The sequence below is a fragment of the Aspergillus brunneoviolaceus genome (assembly GCF_003184695.1).
Source record: "Aspergillus brunneoviolaceus CBS 621.78 unplaced genomic scaffold BO95scaffold_40, whole genome shotgun sequence".
NCBI classification, from domain to species: Eukaryota; Fungi; Ascomycota; class Eurotiomycetes; order Eurotiales; family Aspergillaceae; genus Aspergillus; species Aspergillus brunneoviolaceus.
In genome coordinates this window covers 84,710-99,228 of record NW_020290770.1, presented here as the reverse complement: position 1 = coordinate 99,228, position 14,519 = coordinate 84,710, and the positions used below count along the sequence as shown (strand labels likewise).

General features: G+C 51.0%; 1 protein-coding gene across 1 annotated transcript; it reads right to left on the bottom strand.

The window, feature by feature from the left end:
• Window positions 1-628: 628 nt before the first annotated feature.
• Window positions 629-14,261, bottom strand: BO95DRAFT_453807 (peptidyl-prolyl cis-trans isomerase; the record flags this gene model as incomplete). The annotated part of the gene is made up of 5 exons (XM_025588236.1): window positions 629-1,139; window positions 1,211-2,430; window positions 12,070-12,311; window positions 12,371-14,053; window positions 14,147-14,261. The coding sequence occupies 5 exons, from the start codon at window positions 14,259-14,261 to the stop codon at window positions 629-631; spliced, it is 3,771 nt and encodes a 1,256-aa protein (XP_025441425.1).
• Window positions 14,262-14,519: the final 258 nt, after the last annotated feature.

The window sequence follows — 14,519 nt, the reverse complement described above, 5'->3', positions numbered from 1 at the left end:
CGGCGGGATCGTAGGGGGTTTATTATTAGCAAGCAGTGCGCTACAAAGACTACTGGGTATAGTACAGTACTTAATGTGCTAGGTTGCTAGTCTGGCCTGCCCGTGCTGCATGGAGCCCAGTTCCTTCCTTCCTTCCTTTGCGTGCTTCTCTTCTATTTCCATTTCCATCACCACTAAAACCGATCGGGGGAAAGCGGGCAGGAGGGGGAGAGCACTAAATTGGGAAAGCGGTCAAGGGACATCGGGCAAAATAACGTGACCCTGGAATTGTGGAGACACGACGGCGATGACGACGACGAGCTTCGGTCTTGGCACCTGGCCATTTCGGCACTGAAAGTCCGCTTACATACGTAAGGTCAAGTAGTTTAAGAGACAGCAAAGACAACAGCATCATGGTGACACATGCTGGATAATTTAACTAACTACGCCACTCAACTGATGCTTACGTACAATTTCTCTAGTGACCTGACTAGGTATCTCCGCCCAATGCCCAATCGAGAAGTAGAGTTTGTATACAATCACTATCTTAGTTATAACTACTGAGTAACAACATCATGCCATAGTGGTTTTGTACAGACCATAATCAATGGTACTATGTAGAGCCCTAAACTTCAGGACATGCCAAATCTCAATCCCATGAGCTGAAATCTCCGAATCCCCCAGCGCCTCTCATCTTCTTCCGCACCGGTTCCGGCTCAGGCTCATCATCCACATACTCCACAATCTCGTCCTCCTCCTGGCCCGCCCGTTCGGCCAGCGCGGCCTTGAGGTATTTCCCTACACCGGCCGAGGCCTCCTCTGCAGAACCACCTCCGGCACCACGAACCCTTTTCCCTGTCCAGGTCACGCGATCGTCGTCCTCACGGCGTGCATTCTGTTCCTCCTCCGCCGGATCGGTGATGTGACCCTTGGCCTTAGCCTCCTCCGCCTGCTTCTGCTTCAGGAATTCCTCAAAGGGGTCCACGAAGATGGTCACATCGGTGATGCGGATGTCCGGGGTGGGTCGGTTGGTGGTGGAGTTGGTGGGGTGTGTCTCAAGTTTGTTCAAGGTCGGGGACGATGGGGTCGGGTCGTCGATGACATGACCGAAGATGGTGTGTTTGTTGTTCAGGTGAGGCAGGGCGCGATAGGCAATGAAACTGGTGGCGTGCAGGTCAGCGGTAAGGTTGGGGAAGTCGGTGACGCCGATGAGGTGCCTAAAATCACTTACAATTGACTGCTGTTCGTGTTCTTGCCCTTGTTGGCCATGCTGAGCGTGCCTCGAGAGTCGTGCTTCAGAGGCCCCTCGAACTCATCGTTGAAATACTTGCCCCAGATACTCTCGCCTCCGCGTCCAGTCCCGGATGGATCACCACCTTGGATCATGAAGCCCTTGATATTGCGATGGAAGGTGACATCCCTGTAGTAACCCTTCTTGGCGAGCTTGATGAAATTCCACACGGCTTTGGGTGCATATTCCGTGTGCAGTTCCAGGTTGATGTCCCCAGACGTAGTCGAGATGCGCGCATAGCCCTTGTGCTTGACGCGACCCCTCTTCAGCATGTATTCCTCGTCTGAAAGCAGTGCGAGGTCGGCGGACGTGTGCGGGGTCATCCCCGTGCTCGTGAACGAGGCAGCAGCCAACCCCGTCGTATGCCGTGCGGCATTATAGGGAGTTGCTTTCCCAGCAACCGGCTTCTTAGCCTGCGACAAGGCACCAACAGACCCAGGCCCAGCCCCAGTCTTGGACACGGACGCAGCAGCCGCACCAGCGACGCCCGCGCGCTGTGCCCTCTCCGAGCGGGCCTTGGCCACTGCTTCCCTTGCTTTCAGGATCTTGGCCGAACTGCCCAGAGCGTTGGCATTGACGTTGTTGGCGGGGTCCTCTCGTTCCCGGATCTGCTCCTCGGTCAACCCGCTCTCGCCTTCCTTGATGTAGTTGAACGAGCTGAGGTTCCGCGACTCGATGTTCTGCGGGTCCTGCAGCGTGATGATGTCCTTCCGGGTGAACTCTTCATCCGTAACCAAATCCTTCCACAGCTTGCCCTTTATATTCAGCCGCTCGACCGTATCCCACGCGAAGACATTCCCCGTCGGCCGCAGCGCGACGATGTGCGTGTTGTCGGTGAAAACCTTGTAGGTTACGGGATCGACGTATTCGCCGGCCTCGTTCTTGGCCAGGTTGAGCTTGATGAGATCGGAGTTCTTGAGGGGCGCCCCATTTACCGGGTTCGTGCCGTGCTTCTTGATCCAGGGGAGGATGTTGGTCAGGTCGAAAATTGTGCCCTCGTGGGTGCACACCGGATGCGCGTACGGTTGGAGGGAGAGCGAGCAGACGTTGAAGGGCAGGCGCTTGAAACTATTATCAACTCCTCCGCGTTTCGCGCGCGTGACGCCCGCTCCAGCGCTGGCGGAGAATGCATCCTCCGACGCCCATTCTGAATGCGTGATCTGTGGAAGACTTTTGGGTCAGCCCAACCGCAAATGCGATAAGAGATTAGGAACGCGCGAAAGCGCAGACTGGGATTGAGGTAGAGGGCGAAGACAGCGCACATATAATTTATCCGTTCCTATATTCTGTTAGCAAGCTCTAGAAGGATTGGGTTTCCAGGGATGGAGTCAAATGAGGCTTACCTTTACCCATCGTTGCGACAAAAGCTCCCAAGAATTTGTGACAGCGCCAGCTCTCCTCCGCGGGTTTGGTTTGTCGCCGCTCTCCAAGAGATGATGTATTCGGGTGGCCGAGCCTAACCTATTTGGGTTAGATTCTATTGTGAAATCTATACCGTACAGCAATTGTTTACTTTTCTTGCTCTGTACTCCGTACTTACTCTGGTGTATATAAATGCCCGTTGGTGGTGCTCAAGGACACAGCAAGCATCAAATCGTACATTGCACATATCGATAGGATGATTTGTCTGTAATGATAAGCAGAAAATTGCGATGTACCACACAGAACCACTTCCCCCTCTTGTTCCCTCTCACAAAACTTAGACATGCAAAGATAAATCGTAGAAAAGTCCACACTTTCTCCATACTTCCCTGGCTTCATCGCTCAAATAAGATCCGGTAGCGCCACAAAAAGCCTCTCTATATCACTCTTTAAATTCCTTGACACGAAGTAACCCATGCATTTCCACATGCACCTCCGCGAGAATAGCTCCTTCCACCAACAGTCAAAGGATATCTCATCGACCACCCGCAGATGCGATGATTATTTCGCCTGTCATGATTGTCTTGGCCTTCGACTCCAAGCTCTATGAGGTGAGACTGGGCGCACAGCTGGTCGTTGCGGTGGTATCCGGCGGATGTCAACGTTATGTGAATTGCACAAAGCAGACTAATCGCTATAGACAGCCCCTTCCACTCCGGAACCAGTTGATTGCGCTTCGAAATTGAGAGTTGGACGGGTACGTCGACTGATCAATGATTCAGCCATGACTATTCACCATGTGAGCGCATATCGGCAAGTATGCAACAGGATGCGCGGTTGAGCTATCGGTCTGATACTCGACGGGGATGACAAGCATGGCAAGATCTGGAGTTAGGTAGCATTGAACATAAAGAAATGTTCTGGGGGCAAGCTAGGCGCCCGCCTCGTGAGATGGCGGAGACATAACGCGGCACTAGTGCAAGGGCTTACATACATAGATTGAGGTTCTTGTGTATAGCAAGCTGGGAGCAGATTTGGTGGTCTGGCCTTAAATCAAAAGCGTGGAGTGAGCACGCAGGTGCGTGTGTCGAACGAGCCCCGAGTGATCCTGAATGGCGATGAGGCGGTGATGATTCACTCCAAGGCAACAGTGCTTAGTTGTATCAGGCAGCAGCAGTCCAAGCCACGCCCCCGACATCGTCATGAAGGATAGACCGATATGGTAACGAGCCCGTCAATAGGTATAAGGTAGTGAGACAGTCTCCCTGGATTAGGCTCCCGCTGGCAAAGGCTGCATTGGAACAGCCACCAGGCTCTTGGAATAGAAAAGTCGGTGTCTCCAGGCATCATAGGCCAGATTCTCAGGCATACTATTTCAGGATCGACCTACAGATTAGTTAGAGATGCCCCAGAGATAGAGCAGACCAAGTATGGGTTTATCGAGGTGGTATGTAGACGAAGATGATGGACCCTCGGGTCGCCTGACAAACGCGATACTCGTTTGGGAAGGAATATCGGCTCACCTACTGCACTGGCAACCAGCACTAAGTTACCTACACCCATCCATGATAGTACCAGCAACATCCATTTTGGTGGACAAGTTCATCCACTAGTCACTGTTTGTTGTGCAATCAAACCACCAAACTTCTCTTCAAGTCCAGCACGTGAACTCTCATCTTCCAACCACCCTGTTACGTGCATCCCAAGCCAGCTTACTTCCCAATTCTCTGTATTCAGTTCATTCATCCATCAAATATGGCAGAAGAATCAGTCGCAGAGGAATCAGTTGCTACCAAGTCAACGCCCCGCATTGAGTTGATGAAATATTCCGAGCTTCTGGGAACGCCGGAACCGATCCGTCGCTCACAGGCGATTATCTACTACATTGACAACGACAAATGGTGGATCACAGTGACTCTGCTAGGCCCCGTCGCTAAACTTCTTGAAAATGTCGCCATGCAGCAGCAGCAGCAGCAGCAAGCTTCAAAGCGTGAGCGACGCGAATTCTTCCGGAGCTTTGTCCAACGGCTTAATTACAAGTTGCTCCCCCTCCTAGCCGACACTGTGACTGAGATCATACTGGGCGAGGATGAGAAGAACGAGGAGGATGAGAAGGATGAGAATACCACAACGCCGGGACTAGAAGCTGAGGTCACAGTGGACACTACCACGAACATGACGGAGACGAAGGGCGACACCAATTCGACGTTCTTAAGATGCAGAATTCAGGAAGACCCTCTTAGAGTCGTCTATCCTTCGTGCGACGAGTTTCCTTCCTTCCGCAGGATCAACTATGAGGAGCTTACGAAGGGTGCGAACATCACAGACTATGTATACTGGGTCAGCAACGGTGGGGCTCAGTATGTCCTCAAGAAGGTCAACCGTCTTATATACTGGCCCGGCGATACCGAAGTCATCTGCAAGGAGCTGGAAAATCTTGAGTATTTCGCAGGTGTCCCAAATATCGCACAGGCGGCGGGAGTTGCGGTATCTATGAACCCGTACCAGACATCGACTACAGGCGAGAAACAACTAGTGATAGTTGGAATCCTGCTCGAGGCATATCCTGGTGGATCTCTACAGCAAATCCTTACGGAGCGTCGTGTCGCAGAGTACTGCTGGCAGAAATGGGCTGTTCAAATTGGAACTGCATTGGAGTGCTTTCACAAGGCTAAGAAAACTCATATGGACCTAAAACCTTCGAATATTGTTCTCGATAAGGAGGGGAATGCAGTGCTTATCGACATTAGCGGTATAGGAGGGTTCACTTGGGAGTGGTGTGCACCAGCGCTCTGGGCGGAAGACAGAACTTTGCCCTTTGAGCATACATTTGAAGAGCGCCAGTTCAACGACATTTGGGCCTATGGGAGGATTCTCTCAGAGATTGCATCACAGGCAGGAGATGGCCCGTATGTGGAGACGTTGCACCAGGTTGCGGACACTTTGATGGTGGAAGATATCGGGACACAGACGAGTTTGTCGAGTGCGCTGTCGCAGCTCAAGGATGCGGACAAACGAGCATGATGTACAATCTTGAATCAGTCGTCGTCGTAGGCTTTCCAATTAATGTCGTCCTCATCGAAGTCGCCGTCGGTTCTATCACCTGATTTCCACTGTCACAAAGCGAACAACACTAAACCGAGAACCAGGACCAGAGCCACAAGAACCGACTTACGTGGTCCCTCCCGCCTGAGGCGTTGCTTTCGATCACAGCCAGGTATGCCGCAATAACGCGTGCCGGTCGTGCAGGCGATCTCGGTGATGCCGGTTTCGCACACGGATTGGCGGCGTTTAGCATCCTTGCACGGGTTGGAGAGATTCTTGACATAGTGGCCGCAGCCATAAACGCGGACCTGGAAACTGCACATCTTAGCTCAATTATCGACCTGCGATAGACGAACGATATGCCAGAACTGAAGAAGAGGTTGTTGACAGCATCTAGGACAGAGACTCAAGCTTCATTGCCAGATGATATCCCCAAGTCAAACAGTAACACTACCTCGCAAATGCCTGCCCCCCTATTGACAATAGATTTCCTTGCTAGAACATGCTCAGCATAAACACAGTCGAAGATAACACACCGAGGTCAAAGCAGGCATCTGTGTTTCTCTTATTCTCCAGAAACACCGGGGGCATCTTTGCCTAAATCACAAGACTGAAAAGCTGTTCCGGAGTCCATTTGTTGCAAGCCCCTGTCTCCCAAGGCGTCTGGGCAAAGAGCAGAGGAAGTGGGTGAGCGAGAGCATAGCTAAAGGAAGATCCAATTTATTCCACTGCAGTGGCGTTTAGTCCAGCAACAAGCCATGATACGCATAGGAAAGCGCTGCTTGGTTGAGGGTATGTCTTAGCCCTCAACATTCGTGCCGTCCATGGAATAAAGCGGCATCTACATCCGGCAAGCTGGAGAAAAGCCCGGCATTGCGTTCACTCGCGCTTCCAGAAGGACATATTACTTACCTAGTGGGGCAGCACATACTACATGGACCAGGCGATATTGTAAGTTTCCTCATAGTTAGATATAAAATCCCAAGGTACCTATCTTTAGATAGATCTAGGATAGAACAAGTCTACCAGGAAGATAAGTAGGGAAGTAAGCTGTATCTAAAGCCTATTGTTTATCCTGTACTAGCCAGATTAGTCTAATTCAGCTTTAGATATTAATGTATCTACTACTTTGATATTAGACTTTAGAAAAAAAAGGCAACCGCTCTATGCAACTAGAATATCTACATAGCTTAGGCCCATAGGATCAAATTATACAACGATTCCGAGTCAAAAACCTCTTATGGTAGTATCAAGGAGTGTTATGGGTATAGTGCACTTGACAACTGATAGCTAGCGACTTACAAGCGGGTTCACTCCGGTTAACAGAACTTGTCAATCAATTGATTTAATTGATCAACTCCGTAGTGATAGTGCGGGTGAATAAGACCCAGATACAGGGCTGACTTAGACACAGACAAGTTTATTGCAGGCACTATCGCGGCTCACAGGTGCTGACAATCAAACGGGGTGTGGCCATACGTTTGTAGCATAAATTGTATAAGCCCTCCATACTCATCCTCAGGAGTTATCTTCGCGGCCGGCAAGACGGAAGAGAGTCATTGATCTCCAGAAAGAAGGGTCATGCGGATAATGCACCCATAAGTACTGTACAAGGATAGTAACTGTTTGACTAGTTAAGACGTTGCGGGGCTTGTCTACTTGCCACCAGATTTCTACCAGCGATAAGATATACAGAGAAGAATCGAAGAACAACGCTATACAGCAGCCAGTCCAAAAGCCATGCTTATGGTAGTCACAAACACAAACAGCAATGTTATCATGAACCTAGGGACCATGGTGTGTGAAGTTTGTCACCCCGTTCATAGTCTCCGAGTCGAAGTTCCTGTGCTCCTATTAGTATCACCTGCATGCATAACAAGGCGTCAATTTAACTCACTTCTGAAGAGAAGCCAGCGAATCGCGGTGACAAAGCGATGTGTTGATAGACATTAACGACATTGCCCTCAGCAGTTCTTTCCCGAAGATAGGGCCTAGCCCACAGAAAGATCGTCAAAAATCATGAGTTTCTGCTGGTACTACCTCAATTAAACGCACAAATGAAGCAAAACTCAAGGGAAAGCCAAAGAAGAGTAACGAAGGGGGTAAATAGAAGAGGTAGTGACTGGAAGGGAGATCCTACCCATCAAAGCCTCTGGTGGAGGAGGAGGGGGGGGGGAGGAGGAGGAAGACAACGGCCAGCGGGTTTCCTGTGTAGGCTGTGTTGGTGAGGACGTCGAGCGTTATGTAGTTGACGTGGCCGGGGGGTGGCATGTTGGGTGGTTTGGTGTTGTTTTGTATACTTTATGGTGGGTGGGGTTGGTGTGGAGGAGGGTCAAATGTGATTGATCTATAGATATTTTTATAGATATTGGTTTACTTCGCTTGTGAGTTATCGCTGTAGATTATTCTACTTGTAGTTATCTACTTTTTGTTGACACATCATTGCTACAATGCTGGAATCGTATTATTTTCGCTTGGCCGATTTGTTTATAGCTCGTATTCAGGGGATAAGCCGGTGGTTGCATTTTTTACAGGTGGCTTGTCCAACACAATGCTTCGCCAGCCCCCAGATCTCCCGCTCATCATATCATTAAGCTACATGTAGACGATCTCACTCCGAATCGCTGTCGGCCACAAACCCAGCGCGCCTCCGCCGGCGTGAGGTGCCCGGAGTCTTGGAGGAATTACCACTGCTTTTGGTGTTTTTTGCAGAGCTTGTACCGCTGGTAGAGCCGAATGACCCGAGTGCATTGGGTGGAGACCCTAAAAGGCTCGTGCCGGTCTTTCTTCCGAGGGGGTTCGAGGTAGAACGATCAGGAGTAGCGGTAGAAATATTGGTAGAACCCAGGATCCCAAAATTGACTGGAGCTCCAAATAGACTCTTGCCGGATTTTGTACCTGGGGACTTTATTGTAGAATGATCAGAAGTAGCCGTGGGGCCTGTCTCCGTACTGAATATAGTACCCTTGGGATAAAATATATTGGAGCTCGGAGCTGTTTCAGGGGTCACAGAAAATGTAGACTTATTTTGAGTTGAGAACAATGATGCTGCACTATCTGAAACGGAGCATTGCGGAGTAGATCCGGTACCGAATATGCTGCGAGGAGCAGGGTCCCGTGTTTGTGTAGAGGCTGCAGAAGAACGGCTAGAATACGAGCTAGAGGTTTTGGCCTGCTCGATATCACAGGATGCCACAGTAAATGGGCTAGCACTTGGCTGCGCTGAAACTATCCAAATGATTAGTGATATTTGCGGCAATACAGCCTACACACTTACAAGAAGGACCGTTTTCCTCTGAGTCCTCGTATTTGTCAGTGCTTCTGAAAGGAGTCGAAGTCCTGGCATCAAATAGAGAGCTCTGCACTTGATCATAAGTCAGCTCCTGCATGCCGTGTCCTGGTCAACAGAACCTTACTGAAAACCATGGGTTTTGATAGCGTTGGCATCTGTGTGCTGAAAAGGCGGAGTGTGCTTAAGCCTTCTTGCAATCTGCGCAGCTCTTCAGACAAGCGCTTTCGCTCTTGCTCAACCGAGGATGGTTCACTAGCGAGATCTTGAATCCTCTCATCGCTCAAGTTGTTGATAGTCTGGGCCGTGAAAATGGTTTCCAGGGGGGCGAGCAAGCAGTTCTCAATGCCAAGGATCGCAACGTTATCCACAAAGGTCACTATAGCGGTCTAGAAGAACTCAGATAAGTTGTTAGGAAGGTAGATATGCGGTTCAAGTTGGCAGATGTCACTAACATCATAGTAAGCTTGCATCTGATCAATGATTTCCGCCGCAGCGAACTCATTTTCCTCTGCTTCTGAACCTATAGTAGCTTTTTTGAAGTCATTCAAGGTAAAGGGGGCATCCGCAGAAGCATTCTTTGACATTAACAGTCTTTCTTCTAGTGCTTTGAACTGGCGGTCAATTCGGGATTTTTGGATCTTAGAAAGAAAGCTCTTTCCTACAGGCAGAGGGTGTCCACGTTTCGTGTAAGCTGTCAATTCTTTTAGCTTCGCCAGGAGGGACTCTTTCATCTTGTCGAGTTCCGGATCGATAAGAGACGTGGCTATCAACGAATATGTGTGCTCGGTCGTGAGGTGTTGCAGGACAGAATGGAGAAAATATCTCACTACCGACCAAGCATGCATCATATGCTCACGAGCAATTTCCTCCCAAGGTCTGGCCTGGTCACGAAACAGATCTCCGACAAGCAATTGATTGGCACTTCCGGGAAGCTCGATACCTCGTTTTCGACGCGCTTGGCTGTTGAGTTCGAGCTCAAGAGATTGGCGGCTGACGCATGAGTATTCCCAGTCTTTCATATAAGGTTTGGCACTCAACGCTGCGATGTCCGAACGTGATAGGCTCTGATTCCAACTATTTATAATAGTTCGTCGCTTGCCCCTGATACTCATGGCCTCAGCGAAGCACTCATTCAGTTCTCTGATCATCGCCCGGAGGCGGCGATCATCCTGGCTCATGAAAAGACATGCTGGCCCATCTTCGAAGAATCTGTCTGAATACATGCCGTTCAATGCCTGGCCTGTAATCTTTTCGAAGCCGGTACTTATGCCAAGAAGAAAGCCTCGCTGTTGCTGCAGGCTTGAACGAGCCTCCCCAAGCGTCATGAGTCTGCTCTGCCGAATCTCGATTTTCTTTCGGACATCTGTGACCAACTCGGGAAGATTGCGGCGAATGTGTTTGAACAATATGTTACTCAGCCGACGACGAAGACTATCTATGCCAACGTTCTCACGAGGGATTGAGGCCCACCGACCCTGTTCAAAGAACGCAGCTTCTTTTTCGTCTCGAGCATCATCTGATGCATCTCTCGTCTCAAATGAACGATTGCGTAACGCATGCCAGCCAAGCTGCAAGGATACTTTATCATTTCTGAGGAACTGCAAGTATGTATCCTCCTCTTCTGAGCTGGGCTCCAGGATGTCCGGCTGGGTAATGATGCCAAGCGTTCGCTCTCGTCGCGGGTCAAAATTTAGGGCCTTGTCCAGGACCTCCTGTAGATGGTAATCGGTCTTCGCCGTGATGACCGCCATAATGATGCTGCGGGTGTTCTTCATGTATCTCTCCGTGATGTCCCGGACGGTGCTGATGCCCTTGCGGCCTTGGTCCTGGCTGGTTGAGTAGTACAGGCCTGGCAGGTCCACCAACGTCAGCTCAGGCTTGTCTGGACCAGAGATTTCCACCTTGAGCACGTCATCACTGAAACCGCCGCTCACGGATTCTGTAATTTCCATGCACTCCTTGGCTTTCTCAATCAGTGAAGGGAGGTCGTCGCCATCGGAGAATGCCTCCGCGGTGAATCCGCGGAGTCTCTGTCTCTCCTCTTCCTTCGTACGTGATGGGCCTGGTTCGATGGAGACGTTGATACTACTTGACGGTCGCCGGCGAAGAATGACTTCGGTCGCGAACCGCGTGCACACATTACTCTTGGCTGGGAATCGAACGCGTGAAATGGCCTCCAGGACCGAACTCTTGCCGCTGGATTGAATGCCGCAGACAATCAGCTGGGGCAGCTCCACCAGGGCTCCAACGCCGATGGTGCGCAATTCATCGATGATATCCAAAACTCGAGATTGCTCTGATTGCAGCTGGCGCATTGCTTGGTCGGCCGGTGATGATGTGGTGTTCGACGACATGGTGATGGTGTTAAGGTGGTCCTCTTAGCTCCAGGCTCGATAGGATAGGGGAAGCTCGAAGAGTCAAGTAGGATGAACTGATGACACAGAAGTCTGACTTTAGGAAAGAGGAGATCACACTGAACAAGGACTCGGGTCGAGTCGGATTTGCAGTGGGAAGTGAATGAAGACCATGTGCAAAAGAAGCGTAGCGCATGCGCTAGGAAAACCACCCCTGGCAAGACTGTCGACTAGACGCTCTTCCATAAGCGCTGGCCACGGACCTCGTCAGCGCCATGATAGAGATTAAAAATGTGAAAGCCTCTATTTGAGATGATTGAGTCTCCAACCTTAAAGCTGCATTGAGATTTGATACTACTGTTGGAGTTGAGATCACGTACCTTGCCATAGTTGGCAAGTGCAGCCGGCACACCACAAGGCTGATAACTTCATAGTAATAAATGTTTTTTAAACGAACCGAACATAGAGACAATGCGGGTCAAAGAATCACAATGAACGTCATAATATGGGTTTCATTGTTAAATCTACAGCACTATAATACAAAGCCGCCGTCGACTATTCGGTTTCACAAGGTCACGTCTCATGGTAATCTCGCCCTTACCCGCCCTTCCCCCCAACCCTCCCCCTCACCATCATCATTCACAACGCGAGTACCTGATCTACTCTGCAATCTCCCACTTCCTAGAAACGCCATAAGACTTTTTGGGTCATAGAATCATCACATGCATGCAAAGCCTGCTTTACACAGGAGGTGGCTGATAGCGTAGCGGCACCACCCATCGGTTGCCAAAGTCAATTCCGTGGCGTCGTCGACTGCCATATTTCCTCCACACAATCTGAGGGATTCCAATGTCTGCTACCGAGAGATTCCATGATAGTCCTTCTCCCGAGAGCAAGGCGTTGATGATACCAGTCTTTGGAGCGCCTAGGCAAACCACTGACTTAGCATTGACGCAGACTCGACCGCCTTCCACCACCGTCGCTTCGCCTGTATCATATTAGAGACCAGCCGCAGTTTCAATCAACGTTCAAGGAAGAAAGGCTCACCACTAATAGCAGAAAGACCGGAGGGGACGTCCACAGACAAGACTTCAAGATTACTCCTGTTAGCCCAAGAAATCATTTCGAAGGCTACTGCTTGATCGTCTGTGCGAAGGTCCTCAAAGGCAATGTGAATACCAAATAGTGCATCGACCACCAAGTCGGGAGCAAACTCGGAGGTTGTCAGTCGGGCTGAGAGATCTTCCCACCGATGCACTCGACCGCCGATCTTCTTGAACACGTCGAGTTGCTTGCGGCAATTCTCCAACAGCTCGTTTTCGTGCTCAATTCCCAGCATACAGACGGTGACACGGTGACCCCTGTTGCGCAGATGGCGAGCAGCGGATATAGCCCGTGCTCCCGTCCGGTGATTGCCTGTGAGTATAAGCATTGTCGGGGCGGCCGCATCACTAGTCAGAAGGCCGACGGCGGCTTCCGCAATGCCTCGCCCAGTGTTTTCTGTTATCATGTCCTCGGTGAGGCCGAGCTCCGCGACCGCAATCTGCTCAACCTCAAGAGTCTGGAGCGGACTCACGGTTGGACAGCTTCTGTTGGTAGTCGTGAGGCGCAGAGAGGCACCAGGCACACCGGGACCGCTTACCGGCGATGCCGAGACGGGAGTTTTATTCGGGCGTGGGCTGGTGGTTCGAGACGTGCTCAATTGACTGCGACCAAGCGAGTTGACCTGTGCAGGGACCAATGGCTGTCCGAGAATAGCACTGCCTTTGCGAGACGGTGGCGCCCTGGAAGACAGTGTGCGCTCACGTCCTGAGTAGGTTCCGCTGCTAAGCTTCGCGTCGCTCGGGACGTGATCAGTAAGCTCCTCCTCACTCTCCTCAAGACTGTCGAGAACGTTTTCCGTCCAATGCAGGTTTCTCCCACCGTTCGTTCCGGGTTTTGGTCTTCTGTTGAAACTGACCAAGCGTTCCTCATCGGCGGTAGTGTCGTCATTACGAATCTCCTCAAAAACCCGTCTTTTGTCGAACTTGGAAAGATTGCTCTGAAAATCGAACTCGCCCAATTCCTGGATATCCGTGGCGTCTTCTGTCGCCCAGCCATTCGGGTCCTCAGCATAACTGGCTCTGCCCTTCTTCTTCCGCCGCTGCTTGTTGCGTGTCTCCGCGAGTTGTGGGTGCGAGGGCTCGGTAAAGGCTGTCTGGCGCCAGCCCCTGGTCTTCGGGTTTGTATTGGCTGCTCCATCGTGTTCGTTGACAACTTTGGAGACCTTAGGCGCACCACCGCGACGATTGGTCTTGGGTCCGTAGTGTAGGCTCTGTTGCAAAGGGGGTGCAGTTTGTGTCGCGATTCCGCTCTCGGGTGGGGCCTTGTTCACATCTAGCTCAAGGTTGCTGAATGGTTCATTAAGAACAGCATCCTGATCACGGACAACTTGCCGCGATAGCTGACTATGTTGGGAGCTCGAAGGTGCCGCTGCTTCTGGGCTGTGGTCGACTGGTTTCGAGGGAGGTTTCGAGAAACTCAGAATCGCTGGGTCCACGAAAGGCTGTGGTGCTGATGGCGCGGGTGGCGCAAAAGTAGCACCCACTGCCTCCTTGTGAGAAAAGGGAGCAGGGGGGACAGGGGGCTGCTGGGCAGTGGGCTGGCCTGATGGTGCTATTGAGAGGTCCGCAATGTCCGGAGCGTCGACGGAGTAGGACGGAAGTGGGTGACCGATCCACGATAGCTTGACTGAGAAGTGGGGATCATGTTGATCAGCGATAATTCTTGGTCAAGCCTGGAGAAACGGTTCAAAAAGATGTGTTGAAGAATTGCTCTACCTACCGTTCCGTAGAATTAGACGCTGGCCGATGACATTGGCCACTTCTCCTTGCACAGTTGCATTTGGTGGCGTTCGCAGAGTCACCAGCACATCGTAGCCGATAAATTCAGACGCCATGGTCAGTATATGAGCAGGCCTAGACCAAGCATGCTACGGGGCCAAATCAGAACAGAAAGGGCACAACGAGAGAGACTTCAATGACATGGACAGTGAAATGAAACGAGAGAGTGGGAATGGTCAGCTTCGCTGTTACAGCTTCGGAGGGTGGACGTCACGTGTCAGTCCGGTCCTTTTTATCGATAAGGTGCGGTGGGGGGAAAAAGAGGGAAGCTGCAGCACCTTACCTAGTAGTACGCTCGGCAACGATCTATATTC